At 51.3% G+C, this 15,866-nt stretch overlaps 1 protein-coding gene across 7 annotated transcripts in view; it reads left to right on the top strand.

Moving 5' to 3' along the window:
- ATF7 (activating transcription factor 7) overlaps positions 1-15,866 on the top strand; it is a 63,602-nt gene that overhangs the window by 26,537 nt on the left and 21,199 nt on the right. For 4 of the 7 annotated variants that reach the window (XM_080635455.1, XM_080635456.1, XM_080635457.1 and 1 more), the window contains exon 3: positions 14,855-14,951. In XM_080635455.1, coding sequence (XP_080491581.1) covers positions 14,855-14,951 — 97 coding nt within the window. Of the gene's footprint in view, positions 1-7,057; positions 7,126-9,655; positions 9,910-14,854; positions 14,952-15,866 lie in introns of those variants that run through there. The other 3 variants (XM_080635460.1, XM_080635459.1, XM_080635458.1) reach the window with 3 other exon arrangements.

Genomic DNA, 15,866 nt, shown 5'->3' with positions numbered 1-15,866 from the left:
GCAGACTCAGCAGCTATAAATGTATATTTAGGGAGAGAGTGCACACTAGGATATGTTCCTATATAGTCTCGTATGTGTATCTACATATATATTTATATGAATATGAACATATTATATGAATATGAGCATATAAAGGAGATTAGATGTTAAAATCATGGAATGCTTTGGGTTAAAGGGAGCTTAAAGCTCATCCAGTTCCAAGCTCCTGCCATGGGCAGGGACACCTTTCATTAGAGCAGCTTGCTCCAACCCGGCCTTGAACACTGCCAGGGATGGGGCAGCCACAGTTTCTCTGGGCAACCCATTCCAGTGTCCCATCACCGTCATAGTAAAGAATTTCTTCCATATATGTAATCTCAATCTCCCCTTTTTCAGTTTAAAGCCATTCCCTCTTGTCCTATCACTATGTGCCCTCGTTAAAAGTCCCTTGCCACTATTAGGAATAAGTTCTTCACTATGAGGGTTTCCCCTTTCCTGGGAGCATGATCAGGGCTACAAAAATACCCCCAAATGAACCCGTGCACTCACAGGGAATGGTTCCTTCTCTTTTTGCTTTAAGGGAGTTCTCCAGTCACAGTTTCTGCTGGGACCGAACTAATCTCAGCCCTTATCTACAGCTCTTGCTCTGTATCAGTATCAGTAATGCAAACTGCATGTGCTGTTAGCACAGAGCCATAAATTAAGCCAGGCTTTTATTAACTTGCAGTTTAAACTGATCTCAAAGCTTGCTTGTGGTCCTGAGCTTAACAGGAGCAGAAGGCTGTCGGTGGCTGTGCGCTCCCATAGCTGGCATTACCACACTGGCCATGGATTGGGAGCTTAACCTTGTGTGAGCTGATCCATCCATACTGGAGGGCAGGAATCATCCCTCATCAAGCAAATGAGAGCAGGGCACTGGGTTTGGAGGTGGTAGAGGGAGGAGGGCTGGTTGGGAAAGGAGAGAGATCTTAAGATACAATCGAAACCTGCCTTATGCTCAGGAATGGGCTTTTCTTCCTCTTTTGAGCTCTGATTCGTTTTCTTGGCCAGTAAAATATTTCCTTATTTGAAAGCAGTCTTTTAAACACAAGGCTGTTTGGTTTTGTGGGGGTTTTTAGTTGTCATTCAAAGCCTCACTTGCTACCTGTCAGCTTTGTGTGGTACTGCATGAGTTACTCCCCAAGCGTGGATGCAGCACGGAGCTTTAACGTCGTGCAAGAGAATCACAGAATGCTTTGGGTTGGAAAAGACCTTAAGATTATCCATTTCCAACCCCTGCCACGGGCAGGGATGCCTCTCACTATCACGGATACACTTGATTTTCAAAGAGGTGCAGGAGTTTTCAGCATTTTCTATTAGATTCTTGCACAAAAGCCTATCAAGTGGCTGTTTAAGGATTAAAAAAGCAAGTATGAGGACCCTTCCTGAGGCTTCCATCTCCTTCCCAGCAAGAGCGATGCTGAGGAGGATGCTTTAGATTGCAAGGAGAAGGGGCAGGAGTGTTTTCCTCCTGCTGCTGAGCCCCTGCACGGAGATAGATGTTAGTAACCAACACCATGACCTGGTTTTATTTCACTATCTAAATAACCAGTGGGTTTCTCTTTTCCTGAGCCCACTTCCCCTGTTCCACCCTCTCATCCCAGAAGGACACAACCGAGCTTTGCAGAGGCACCGGGGGGCGGGCAGAGCCGGCTCTTGCCCGTTGGAAAGGCAGCTCAAATCCTCTCTTTTTGTCCCAAGGATGCTCTCGCTGGGATGGGAACGGGCTTTGTTGGCTGGAGGAGGCCGCTCCGCCCCTCTGCGGCAGCGGGCGGGCGAGCCATGCGGCGCTTCCCGGCCGCCGCGGGGCTGCCAGAGCGCGGGCGAACAGGAGATGCTGTGCCCTTATACACTGGGTAGGGAGAAAACACCCCCCTGAGCATCTCATTGCTGACGAGCAGGGTGGAAAAACCCCTTTAACCTGAAATCTCAAGTCCTTTGTAGAGATTTCATGTGAGAGCTGAGCTCAAAAGCGGGGCTGCTTATAGAGGGATTTCTAATAGTGCCTTTTTGAAGCATTTGGGGGGGGGGGTTTGGAGTGCCATTTCCCTCCGTGGTTGCTGCTTTGCATGAGAACCTTCCTTAAAGAGTCAGCTCTTGGGTTGAGGTGTAAAAGCTCACAATAAATACATTTGTTTATGGATTATATATATACATATTGAGAAGGGTGGATTCACCGGGCAGCCACTGCGTTATCCTGCTGCCGCGGGGGTTGTGATGCTGTAGCCACACAAAGGACTGGTGTTTGCATGTCAAAAAGAGAATAGACCCCCACTTTTGGGGCTTTTCCTTCTCTGTGTGTAAAGAACAAGGCTCGGGGGTGGTCTGCAGCAGTCCCTTTGTGTACAGGAGGCAGCAAGCAGGGACTTGTTCATTGCCACCCTTGTGCGAGTGGAGCTGGGCTGGAGGAATTGAGGCTAAAGCAGGGCCTGGGTGGGAGAGGAAAGGGCTGAGCTCTTGGTACCAGCCCTACAAATCTCCTGCCGTGGTGCATCTGAGGAGGAGCATCGTGTTTAGTTAACACCTGCTTAATGCTGTGAGCAGAGAAACAGCTCCACCACTTCCAAGCACTTGGAGCAGCTGTTTTCCTCAAATAATTTCTTTTATATATGCTGGATTAAAACAATAAAACCATTAAAGTCCTCAAATTCCCCCTGAGAGTAAACATGTAGACAATAAAGAGCTGTGTGTGTGTAGAGGGGATGGGGTGGCAGAGTTCTGCAGCACTGCAAAACAAGCTGTCAGTTCATCTCTGCACTAAAGGCTGCAAATGAAACCGGTCCGTCAAGTGAAGTTCTTGCAGAAGGTTGAGCAGAGCAAGGCAGAGATTTGGGGGATGCTGAACTGGTTCAGGTTGTTGGTAAATGGGAAGCACATCTTGTGGAGCGGTTAGGCAGAACTTCATTTGGGGGTCAGTTAAATAGCTGACAGCAATTCAAAGCATCACTTCTGTTTATCTGCTTAAAGCCCCTTAATGTGGCTTCAGACAGGGAGATGAGAGCTTCAGCTGCACTAAAACTCAGTTATAAGAATAGGTATTACAAGGACTGGATTTAAAGCCATCTAAGCTAGGCTTAAAGAGCAGATCATGCCTCTGCTGCCTTGCTTGTGTGTGTCTTGCTGCCTCTTTGCTATAGTTGCTTTATGCTTCTACCTTCCCCACTGCTTCTGCTGCCCCAGACATCTGCAGAGCCAGTGCTGAGGATACAGCACAAGCTCCTCATGGCACAGCATCACTTTGACATCTTCATTCTGGCTTCTGCCCTTAGAAGAAGCTGCTAATTCACCTCCTCGCTGGGGTCTTAATCCAGCCTTTTGTGTCTGAGCCTTTGGGAGGTGTTTCCTGCACACGTTTTTTGTATTAAACCCACTTTGTGCTTGCTGTGGTAGCTGGGCTCCTTTTTAAGAGGCTTACGTGCTGCTTGCTGTAAACCTCCAGCCGTTTGTGAGCTTTAAAAGAGAATTTCAATGCCTTTTGCTTTGCCTGCATGTGAAATTTTATGTCCTGCAGCCCAGAATGGGGGCAGCAAAATGGGAAGGACCCAAAAGATGAGAATCCAGTGATTTTTGGTGGCCCCAGCTGTGTATTTCCACATTGCTGAATCATCACCCAGTTGGCACCACGCCGGGGGGGATCTCTGCCTGCGAGGCTGTAGATCAAACGCGGTGGGGAAAAGCTGATGGCAAAGCTGCTTGTGTTACGTTGCTTCTATCTCCTCTTCATTTTGCTTGCACTTTAAGGGTTTATCCACTTTATTAGGGGCTGCAGGTGGAAAAGGATGTTAAAAGGGTATATACAGGAGGCAATTATAAGTGAGTGAGAGCTTTGAGCTGGCGTGAATCGCAGCTGGGAGCTCAGTCCAGGCACAGAAAGGCTTTTGCTGGGGATTTGGTTGGGTCTGGAGAGCTGGGAGTGGGTTAAGGCACTCCTGGATGTAATCCTGGGGTGTAGATGGCCCCGTTGTGAGCTCTGTCTTCGCAGGGGTCGTGGGATGTGTGGAAATGAGTGTGAGAAGAGCAGGACTTCACTATAAGGATGGTGGGACACTGGAATGGGTTCAATGGAGAAGCTGTGCCTGCCCCATCCCTGGCAGTGTTGAAGGCCAGGTTGGACAGGGCTTGGAGCACCCTGCCCTAGTGTGCGGTGTCCCTGCCCATTGCAGACGGCTGGAACTGGAGGAGCTTTAAGGTCCCTTCCAAACCAAACCATTTCATGATTCTATTTATCTAATCTAAACCCCACCTCTATGTTCATATAATGATGAACTAGATAAGCTTTAAGGTCTCTTCCCACCCAAACAGGTCTGTGATTCTGTGATTCCCCATGAGCCTGATGTGACTTGCTGGGGCAAACCTGGCACCGTTTGAAAGTCGGTGCTGTTGCCTAATGATTGCAGCTGATTTGGGGTGAGAAAAACAGGCTCCAGAGCCTGAGTGCGGGAGATGTTCCTGCTGGAGGCTGGAGTCAGGCAAAGAGCTTGGAGTTAGAGCCCTCTGCAATAGAAACCCATAAATCCTGAGCGAGAAGAGGGTCACTGAGAACCTCATCAGGGTGGGAGCAGCAGCGCTGCGTTAATATGCCCATAAATCTACCTGTTACGATAAACCAGGTGGCTCTTCCAAGAGGCAAAAAGAGTCAAGCGCCAGGAATTGAAGGGTTTTTTTTTGCTGCCTATCTGCTTTTAAAAGCTTAATTATGGTGCTGAGCTGACACCTGACAACTTATCATGGCCCTTATAAAAGACAGGGCTGGGGTTTGTGTCTGTATCTGGGAAGCAGGGGCAGAAAAAGAGGGAAGGAGCTCTGTGCATTGGCCAAAAGCACCATGTGGGGAGGCACAAAGGAAGGATGCCTTGGTGAGATCGTTGTGGGAAGCTGGTTGTGCTTTGAGAGCTGCTTGGAATAAAGAAGGTGAAGGGAGGTAGAGAATGGAAATTGCGCCTTAGGATAAGATGTGGAGCTCTGTGAATAAGGGTGGATGGGAAGGGATGCGAGGGCAGGAATAGCTTTGGCCTCATGGGAATCACTGCAGGGGTTTGGTGGGTTCCTTAGTTTCTCATTTCACATCTTGTATTGGGATAGATGTGGCGACAGGAGCTGGCCAATGCCATCCCCACTGGGCACTTGTACCTCTCACTGTAGGCAGAGCAACCTGCTCTAGTGGAAGGTGTCCCTGCTTGTGGCAGGGGGTTGGAACTGGATGAGCTTTAAGGTCCCTTCATCCCAAACCATTCCATGATTCTATGGCTAAGGCAGTTATGTGGGTCTGCGCTTCCTTACAGCATGTTCTTTCCAACTAACAAATGCCACCCTTAAAGGGGAGAAAACCCCCAAACCACTTGAATTCTGCCTTCAGTTAACATGCTGCTCTCACCAGACTTGCTGCTGGAGAGGTGCAAGCTCAGGCCCACAAAACCCACCCCTGTTTTCAAGCGATGGAGCCTCACACACCATGAATGGGTGGGCACATACCCAATATCACCAATGAATTGAAGGAAATCAACCTTCCAGTGCCTTAAAAACCTGAATGGGGACCGTGGCATCCTTTTCCTAATTATAGTGGTGATCAGAGGTCAAGGCTGAGTCACGGAGGCTCTTCCAAGCTCCAGCACAATGAGAGCTTCCAAGCACTGGCACAATGAGAGCTATTTCCCATTGGAGCTAACTTTTCCTTTAGGATCAGCTTTCTTGTAGCCCTGAAACAATAGTGCAGCAGCAAGAGGATCCTGTTAGCCTGGTGCAGGCATCTTCTGAGCGGACAACCCCCAAACCTCTCAGATGAGACCAAATTTAATCTCCCTTCCCCTTAACCCTTGAGAATTAGCTTTGGGAATGACCGTAAGGGGCTTGGATTGGAGTTGAGGCTGTTTGGAGCAGAATCCACTGCTAGAATCCTGCTTTCGCAGCACTGGTTTCTCTTCCTGGGGTAAGTACAGAAAGGGAGATGTCACCATCCCGTGCATGGGCACAGCAGCTCCCTGCAGCTCTGCCCTGCTACTTGAGGACCCAGCCACACACCCTTGCTCCCACAGAGCTGCATTGGGTAGCTAAGATCTAAGCAAGACATCCAGATCCTGCTTTAGGCTCAGTCCTGCTGGCTCCAGCCCCTCTGTTGCCCTGTACCTCCATTTCCAAGCTCACTGATAGCATTGGGGCAGCATCCTCAGGCTGCTTCCATGACTTGGCAGGGAGCAGGGAAGCAGGAATAGCCCATACCATGGAGCTGCCAAAGCCTCTCCTCGCCCGTGCGGCACTGACAGGCTTGGCCACCATCCAGAAGCGGTTTAAGATCCCGGTGCAGCCTCCCCCAGCACAAACCCACAGCCCTGCAGGCAAATCCATTCACTCCAGGTTGGGGTTGGATGAGTTTTACACATTACATTCTTGTTTCTCAGGGTACGCAGGGAAGGAGGCTCCTGTTCTGCTGCTCTTTGCACTCTGAATCCCCTCGCATGCAGGCGCGTGCAGGACCGATGCTGTTTGCTGAGAAGGAGGGTTTGTGCTCCCACATTCTTCATTCAGGAGCTGTGGAGTGTTTAAGGCAGGAAGAGTGACTCATTTGGTAAACAGCAGAGCCACGCAGGGGGAGGCAGGAGCCCAGATTGGGTTTCTGTGGTAGATCTGAAGCCTTTGGGGGGAATTCTTTGGTTTCCCCTGTTTTTGCCCCCTTCCTTCTCTACCACCACCACAGGGCCTCAGGATCCTTTCTCTGCATCACACCCATGAATAACCCAGCTGCATAAGTCACCCTTTTCCTCCCTCAATGCCACACAACTTCCTAACCCAGCTCAGCCCCAGCTGAGCAGTAGGACAGGGCAGGAATTCCCCTTAGCCCCAGCTCCCGTGTCTGTGCCCACTTTCCTTAGGCTCTATCCCCCAGCTCCTGTGACGGGAAAAGACGCTGAGCTCCTAATGAATCACTGAGCTCCCACACTTGAAATACTCTCAGGGCAACGCAGCTCTAATTGCCTTTGTTAATATATATTCTTTATTTTCCTGCAGTGCTTCTCACATGGCTCCTGGTACTTGCGTGCGCAGTCGGCTCCCTCTTCCCTAACGCCTTCATGAAGGATTGTGCCTTTCCCCCCCCCTTTTATTTGCTGTCTGGTAGGTAGGGGAAGAATTGATGGCTTGCCCAAGGTCACACTGCAAACCTGTGCTGCTGCTGCTGGGATTCGAGCCGGGGATGTAATAATGATTCACATCCACATTGGAGCGATCTGGGGGTTCCCATGGGGCCGGCGCGAATCCATCGGCACAAGCTGTGGAGTTGCTGACGTTGTGCAGCTCCACCTTCTCACTCACCTCCCTTAATTACCGCTGTGCCTCTCCTCTTAACTTATGTGGCAGCAGTAATTAATGCATGGGTTTTAATAACCTTCACTTGCCTCCAAACAAGCCTAAAAACCGCTCCACCGTGTGGAAGGAAATCATTATGACGGCTCTAAGCGAGCACCGCCGGCGCGGCGTGACCTCGGGCAGCTCCCTGCATCCATGCTCTGTGTCTGGCTGCAGAGAGCTGCTGCTGCCACGATGGAGCTGCCCACAGAGAGCTCAGGAGGAGCAGACTTGGCTCCTCGAGGTGTCCATCCCCCTCGAGCATCACTCGAGCACTGCAGGAGGATGGCGGTGTCTTAGCAAACCCTGCCTGCTCTCCCATCGAGATATAGGAGCTTGGTCTTCCCAGCTTAGGTTTGAATCCTGGGATTTGGGCTGTGATTCCTGATGGAGCGGTGCCTCTGAAGCACTGAGGGCTCCTTGTATGTGGGACCAGGTGTACTTAGGGCAAAATGAGGGGTTGCTTTCCCCCCGGGTGCTCCATAAACCACCTCAACCATCTGCTGTTTGCCTACGTATGCCCCTTTAAAGGGGAGAGAAGGTTGGTTCGTGGTCCTTTGATGCACTGCAGAGGAATTCCTCAGTAGCTGGAGATGGCTTTAATGGGAAAAGCACTCGGTGTCCAACCCAGGTTAAATCCCAGTGGGATAAATGCCTTCTTGGCCAAGCAGGTTGGCTGCTGGCTGCTCCATAGGGATGGTGCTTGGTTTTGCCTGCACTCAGATGTGCCGATGCTCAGCTCAGGCTGAAGGAGAAACGGTGTCTACCATATAAGACTTTATTAAAATCACCATAAAGAGAAGAAGTAAAGTTGAGCAGAGAGTTTATTAAAGACTTTGCCCCGTGTGTCCTTGGCTTCCCTCCTCACTGCTATATGGTGTGCTGTAGGCCAGATGGTTGCTGCCTTCCCCCCTGCTGAAACACCTGCATTTCAGTGGAGGGGCATGTGTATGAGAAGCCCTCTGGGATATGGGGAGCTATAGAAATGTAAATGAAATTATTTACCTACTCGGAGTTAAATGCTCTGCCCTTCTGGCCAAGGAGGAATAGGGATGGGACGGGCTCCAGAACCTGCTTAACTCTTTGTTTAAATTGCAGGGAACTTTTGGGGAGCAACCTCTGCATCTCAGTGCTCGCTGCCAGTGATTTGGTAGGAGCCGAATAGTCAGCCCATAATATATCCTCTCCTTCTGGTTGTTGCTGCCTTATAAAAAATATGGCTTGTCTGTAACCTCCCAGGCACTGAGCTCAGGGAAACTGGAGTGTCCTGTGTCATGCTTTGGCGTCTTAACCCTGCTGCTGCTCTCCCTCAGCTCGCTGGAGAGGATGGGAGAAGCCCGACGTGGAGCCGCCTGCATTAGAAGGGCAGCTGATGTGACACAGAGAAGATGCTGCTGTGCAGCGCCAATCTGTGATAACCGAACACCCAGCCCCTCAGAAAAACAACATCCAAAGGCAGATGGTTCTCTGTAAGGAGGGAAAAAAAAGCCGAATTCTTGTGGTTTGCACAATGTGCATCCCAAAAGTAGTGTTTGTTAAAGCGGCGCTTTTTGGCTCTTTAAATGTGGCTTTGCAATGCCAGCACCCCGTGCTGCCTGTAAACAGGCTGAAGTTTCTGCTGCCTGTTCTTTCTTCCTTTATGCCCTTTTAAATCAAGGAGAGGAAGGTGAATTCGTCACAGGATGTAAGCAGGTTTGTAAAGAAAAAGGCACGGCCACATTGGTCCCTGGTGTTGCCTGAGCCAAAAATGGCATCTCAAGGTTTAATCTTGATGCAGTTTGGGTGGGTGGGGGGAACTGCACAAATGTGCTGCTTACACATAGAGCTGGCTGCAGCCCCTCTGATAGTCACAGGACCTGAGTGAGTAGAAAGAAGCTTTTCCTGCTGCCTGTGGGAAGGGCACCGGGTGCTGGCAGCCCAAACACTTTGCAGAGCAGCATCCTGCAGCAGTGCAAGAAGCGGCCCCGCTGCGGCAGTGCCGGAGCCAAGCGCTGCTGCGGGTGCTGAGCCGGTGGCCGCGGCTCCTGCAGAATTCCCTCTCATCCCTCTTTCTGCTTTTCTTCCCCCCCCGGCACAGGCTGGAGTGAAACGACCTTGACTCAGGGGCGTTCTCAATGGAAAGCCTGCGCTGAGCTCGCAGCCCACCAGCAGCCTCTCCCCCTCCTGCAAAGGGCTTTTGTGCTCAAGGAGCGGCAGAGCTCCCTTTGAATGCTCTACGTGCAGTAAATGATGTGGGGTTTTTTATTCTGGAGCTGATTGCTCGTAAACCTTCACTCTTCCTCTCATTTATCCTGTTCAGGCTCGCGGAGGTGTCGGCTCGTCCCTCCTCTAGCAGAAGGATGCTGCCACTGAAACCAGCTTTCCAGAAGCGCTCAGTAACCGGAGCTGCCGCGGCCACCTTCGAGCTGCACTGACTCGGTGCCTTGGCTGCTTCCAGAGACTCAGTGGGAGCAACTGGGCTCTGAGCTCTTCTGAAACCTGGCCTGGCGAGCCCTGCCATAGGGGGAACCCTCCAAGAGGAAACAGGTCCAAAATCTGTGTGTGTCGTCTCTTGTAAGTGTAAAAATAAGACAATTTAGCTGTGCCCTGGGTGCATTCTTTCAAACCAACAAGTCTTTGCGGCGTTCCCTCCTCGTCGTCTCCTTTCCTGTGGAAATGGGCCCATCTGGGGATTCACGTGGTCCCGGGTAGATAATTGTAATGGTCCCCCCGGCCTTTAAAATCTATGAATCACTCCAGTATCTGGGCACTTTATGCACATTAGTGAATTAATCCTTACAGCCTCTCTGCAAGGGAGGGAATTATCGTTGTCATTGCTCAGATGGGAAATGGGTGAGATGGAGCCCAGATCTGCGCAAGAACTGGGGGGTCACATCACTCACCAGCAGTAACAGCTATAACCTTTGGGCACCCAGCCCTTGGGGGCACCCGTGACCCCGCATTAGTTACCTCTGCCGTTGTGCTGAGCGAACGGGGAATATCTCTCCAGCCTGCCAAGCGGCTGGAAATCCATCTGAGCCCTGTCAGCAGCGAGATGGATGGCTGGGGCGTAGGCAGCAGGTCTGCCGCAGCCGGGAAGAGCGTCGAGGACGTGCTGCTCGGATGCTGGGTGGGCTGGGATGAGTGCAGGAGGTCCAGCATCTCCCCATGGCCTTGGCCTTGCTCTCCCGTGTCCTTCCCAGCAGGAGGTTCCCCAAGTGAAGGAGGTGGGTACCCCTCACCCATGGAGGTGCCAGGAGAGCAAGGCAAAGCCCTGCAGTCCTGCATCCAGCCCTGGGGCATCAACACAAGAGGGATGTGGAGCTGTTGGAGTGAGGCCAGAGGAGGCCACAGAGATGCTGTGAGGGCTGGAGCAGCTCTGCTCTGGAGCCAGGCTGAGAGAGCTGGGCTGGGTCAGCCTGGAAAAGAGAAGGCTCCTTAAGGGGAGACCTTAGAGCAGCTCCAGGGCCTAAAGGGGCTCCAGGAAACCTGGAGAGGGGCTTTGGACAAGGGATGTAGGAACAGGACAAGGGGAATGGCTTTAACCTGCCAGAGGGGAGACTGAGATGAGCTCTTAGGCAGAAGCTCTTCCCTGTGAGGGTGCTGAGGTGCTGGCACAGGGTGCCCAGAGAAGCTGTGGCTGCCCCATCCCTGGCAGTGTTCAAGGCCAGGTTGGACACAGGGGCTTGGAGCAAGCTGCTCCAGTGGAAGGTGTCCCTGCCTGTGGCAGGGGTTGGAACTGGATGAGCTTTAAGGTCCCTTCCTCCCAAACCGTTCCATGATTTTCTGACACCCCCATCCCCTCACCCCCGGCTGATCACATCACAGTCATTGCTTTAGGGCATCACCACAACCGGATGGACTTTGGAAGTCAAACCTGTTGTGGCTCCTTTTAAAATGGTGACTTTGAGCTCAGCTCATCCACACTGGGGCTCTTAGTGCGCTCACTCCCCTCCCGTGCCGCAGTTGCAGACACGTGCCCTTTCCTTTTGTTTGCCCCGTTTTCCAGGTGTTTCAACCATGTCAGGCAGCTCGGTGGTGTCCGTGGACAAAATAACACCCGCTGTGCTAGGTTTAAGGTTGGAGCAGCGTCTGTGTTAATGGCAGCTGATTAATTCAGCTGTGTAATGAGCTCGATGGAGACAGCTTTGGCTCCTCGCCCCTTTCAGTTCTGCTCCGTACCACAGCTTGTGCTTGCGGTGCGGTAAAGTCTTCTTTTTACAACCAGGCACCCGTGGAACAGTGTGTGCTGTTGTAGCCTACACCCGGTCTATATTAAAACTGCCTTTTGGCTGCATGACTGGCCCAGGGTGTTTATGTGCTCTGCAAATGACTGTCAAGGTTAAAAAATAGCTGTGCTGGAGCTGCCGAAAGAAGCAGCAAGCGCCGGGGCTCCGCGTGGCCGTGGGCTTGGATGCGATGGCTTCAGCGCTTGCCCGACTCTCCTTCTGCAGCAAAGCCGGTTGTAAGCTGTGCAAAAAAGCAAGGCAAAACCCCGAGCAAGCCCTTGTTCCTGCTGTTGTGCTTGTTAAAGGCATGGAAAAAATCTCAGTCTGACTAAACGCGTCAGCCTCCTGCATTTCTTCTCTGGCTCTTGCTCTAATGGCGATGGTGCGTTGGTCCAGCTGGAAGGATTGTGTCCTATTAAATAAAGCTTTTTAACTGCGCACGTTTATTGATGGAGCTGTCACAGCCGGTTTAAGGGAAGAATGTGGCGTGGGCAGCTTCAGGCTGCCTCGAATTGCTTTTCTCCCCAAAGCTGTTACAGTCTCTGGGATAAATAAACCCAACCCTGTGCTTTCCAAAACCCCCAAATGCCATCCGAAGGGAGAGAAAAGCAGGAATCGGGGCGGTGGGTGGTGTTGAAACTCAGGTTTTACTCAGCCCTTGGTGTGAAGCCCTTTGATTTTTCGTTATCCCAAAGAGTTCATAGTCTACATCTTCCTTTTAATTCCAACACCCGCAGAATCGCGGGCTGAAATAACACTGCTGGATGGCAGCTGCTGATGGAAGGAGATTAAATATTAAAGCCAATGCTGTGGCTTTAACTCATTCCATTTTTTCCCCCCCTCTCCCTCCTCTTTTCCCCCTTTCTCCCCCCGCTTTCGTTCTCTGTGTAAAATGACATGATTTAGAACTGAAGTGCCAGACTCAGCCTCTAGGTTTCGGCGTTTGGAAATGTATGTGGAAAGATATATTGTGTCTGTGAGCATTTCTGTGCAGGGAAAAAGAGAGCTCCCCAGCCTGCGAGACCACATAAAGATGTTAAATAGAGCTGTAACACGCACCGAAAGCAGGGAAAGTGCCCTAGAAAAAATAAAAAAGGGGGGGGGGAGGAAAAGTCTAAAAAAAAGCCGGTGATGGAGCAAAATGAAAGATTAAAATAAATTCAGTTATAGCAAAGCTGGGCTGAAATGTGCCCGTGGTGGAGCCGGGGAGGGAAATGAGACCCTGTTCTCTCCCTCATCCTCGTGCCGCTTCCCTCATGGACCTAAGAACCTTTGGGACAAACCAGAAGCAGGGATTTTCTTCCTTTTCCTTGTTCCCCTGGCTCGGGGTGCTCGGTGTTCCGGGAGCAGCAGCCTCCTGCCTGCTCAATATTCATCTGGAGCCGGCTGCTCCTTGCTCCTCACCAAACCCCTGATTTATCTTTCTCTGCTTACCATAACCCACCTATTCTCATGTCACCGCGGGACGAGGGTGAGCCTTAAAAACCTGGAGTGCTTTTGGGGCCAGAAACATGACCACGTGTCAGTGCCCCCCCCCCCCCGTGTCCCCCCTTCTCCTTTGCCCCAAGACTGATGCAAAACGATGCTACAGATTTGGTCTTTTCCCGTTGGGAAAAGGACGGCGGTGCTTCGCTCGCTTCTCCTTTGTTTGGGGATGCTTTGGCATCGGCAGGGTTTGTAGCGCTGGTTGGAATGGAGGCTGTGTTTGGAGCAGAGCTGAGGGGTTTGGGAAGCTGCAGGGAATAAAGAAACGCAGGGCACGTGTGTCTTTAACAAAGCCATTAATAAATTGTAGTTAAGCTTTAGTTACGGACCAGATCCGGGAGCAGCAGCGGGATAGCTGCAGCGTGCCCACCCGGAATTCCACAGCCAAAACCTCTTTGCTTTTCTCCCTGCCACACCATTAGGACCCAGCAGCTCTGAATTTGTGTTAACTTGAGCCCCGGTGACGAGTCGGCACCAAAATCACCTTCTCCTAGAGCATGTTTGAAGGACGCTTTGATAACACCCTCATAGCACCGAAGGGAAGATGGATGGATGTGTACGGATGCGCCCGTTGTCTCGGCATTGCTGTTCCTTCCCTCCACTAACATCCCCCCTATGTCACACAGCTCCCAGGAAGGCACCGTGGCAGCTTCCAAGCCTGGAAAACAGGGATTTGCTTAATAAAGGCAAATAAATCTGAGTTGTAAATAAGCATCAGTGAGAGCGAGCGCACCCGGGGTGTGATGCTCAAGCTGATTCACCGACACAGGTGGCTTTGGGTTGGGGTTGTTTGTTGGATGCTTTAAAGAGGCTCACACAATTGTGAGGGTTGGAAGGGAACTTAAAGATCATCTGAGAGACAAAAGGAAGGGGGAAAAGGGCAGGAATGCTTCACTGCAGCAGCAGCAGCTCTTTCTAGAAACGAGCCCGATGCCGCGCGGCTCCGGGATGCATAAAAATCCTGCGGTACGGCCCGAGCTGTGCCCTCAGCTCCCGGTTTGTCGCAGTCTATTAGGAGAGGCGCAATCCATCCTCGGGTCTTTATGATGATTTGCTTTAACCCCATCCCTGCCTCACCCCTTCCCCTGTCCTTTCCTTGATCCCGATGCTTGGGGCTGGTGCAGCCGTTCAAAGCAGCCCCACAGCGGGTGATGCTGGCCTTTTGTCTGGGTTTCAGCCCCATGCGCTCGGCTCCCTCACCCAGCACATCCCTAAAGCTGTCACGGGTGGGTTTTTATCCTGCAATTCAGGTGGAATTTCAGATGGAGTCTCTATGCTGCATCCCCCCTCTCCGTGTTCCACGGTGGCCGTGCTTCGGCTGCGCCATCGGCAAGCTGCACGCCGGGCATCTCGCTCCATCCTGCTCCATAAAGCCACAGCCTGGATGAGCGGGCAGGTGCCAGCTTTGCCACATACCATCCCCAAGCCATTCCCTAATAGACCCTAATTCATCCCTCCTTTAGGCAGCAATAAAGGGGAACATCTCACTGCATGAGCGGGGCGGGTTTACATCTCCGCCATCGGTTGCAATGCTTAGCAAAATGTATTATCATCATCATTATTATTATTAACAACAGTTTTTGCCCCTCATTCCCCAGAAGCCCCATGGAATGGCATTTTCCTTCCACACCCCGCTTCCCACACAACATGTCCCGCTCTGGTTTGGCTTTAACACTCGGCAGTGATTGCGTTACCGTTGCTCTCCGGGCGACTTTCTCTTCCTCCCCTTTCCCCATCCTCCTGCAGGATGTACCCGTAAAACCCCAATGCATTTATTCACCGCTCTCTCAATGCTTTCATTGCAGAGGTTTACAAACGAAGACCACCTGGCTGTTCATAAACACAAGCATGAGATGACATTGAAATTCGGCCCCGCTCGAACCGACTCAGTCATCATCGCAGGTATGCGGCGCTCTGAGCCAGGCCAGCGCGGGAAATGGGGCACATTAATACAGCATGACTGCAAGATTAATACCAGGGACCAGATGCACTGCAAAACGGCTCTACCTCCCATAAAACCCTCTTGTGATCTGCATTTAATCAGGAGGAAAGGAAAGCCAGAGGCTTCCAAGTTGCTATTTTTTTCCCTTTTTTATGGCAGTATCAGGTTTTGTGGGGTTTGGGCTCTTTTTTTTTTCCCTCCTCCTCCTCTTTTTTTTTTAGCTCTCACCCTTTTTATTAAGACTGGAAGATTTATGGCCAAAAGGGCTTTCACGTTCCTGTGTGTGCTTTGAGGACGAGGAGCACAAGCTGACAAACTCAGCTTCCTCTCCTCAGCCCAGGTGTCAATTTTTGTGAGCTTTTAGGCTAGCAGTTAATAAATTAAAGCACCATTGAGGGCACCAGTTTGTGCCTTTGCAGAGCCCAAACGAGGAGCTCCTGAGGCACGGGGTCAACGCAGCCTTTATAAGATTGGGAGAACAAAAGCATCCCCCCTGTATATCGCTGTCTGGCAGCAGATCATTGCTGGTTACAGATACCCGCCTGCTTTGTCAGTCCCTGTTCAGTCAGGCTGCTTAAAAGGTTTGTGTTACCACTGGCTGAAAAGGCCGTTGCTGAGAACAAGAAGAGAGGAGGAAATGCTTTGTGAAGCCTTCAGAGTTCAGAAGGGGAAATGGAGCTGGAAGAGCCTGGCATCCTTTCCCTATCTCCAGCCCCACTTTGGTGTTGAAGCAGGAAACAGCAATTCAGTTGGTTCCTTAAAGCCTTCCCATGCATTGTAGCTGCAGGTAGGATAATAGGAGAGCTGCTGCAGCCTTTGCTGGAGGGGCACAACGCTTCCCCCTGGAGAGGCAGAACAGGCTCCCGGAGGGAGAT

Source organism: Psittacula echo (genome assembly GCF_963264785.1).
Source record: "Psittacula echo genome assembly, chromosome: 27".
Classification (NCBI taxonomy): Eukaryota; Metazoa; Chordata; class Aves; order Psittaciformes; family Psittacidae; genus Psittacula; species Psittacula echo.
The sequence above is the reverse complement of the archived record's forward strand: the minus strand, read 5'-3'. Positions and strand labels throughout refer to the sequence as shown.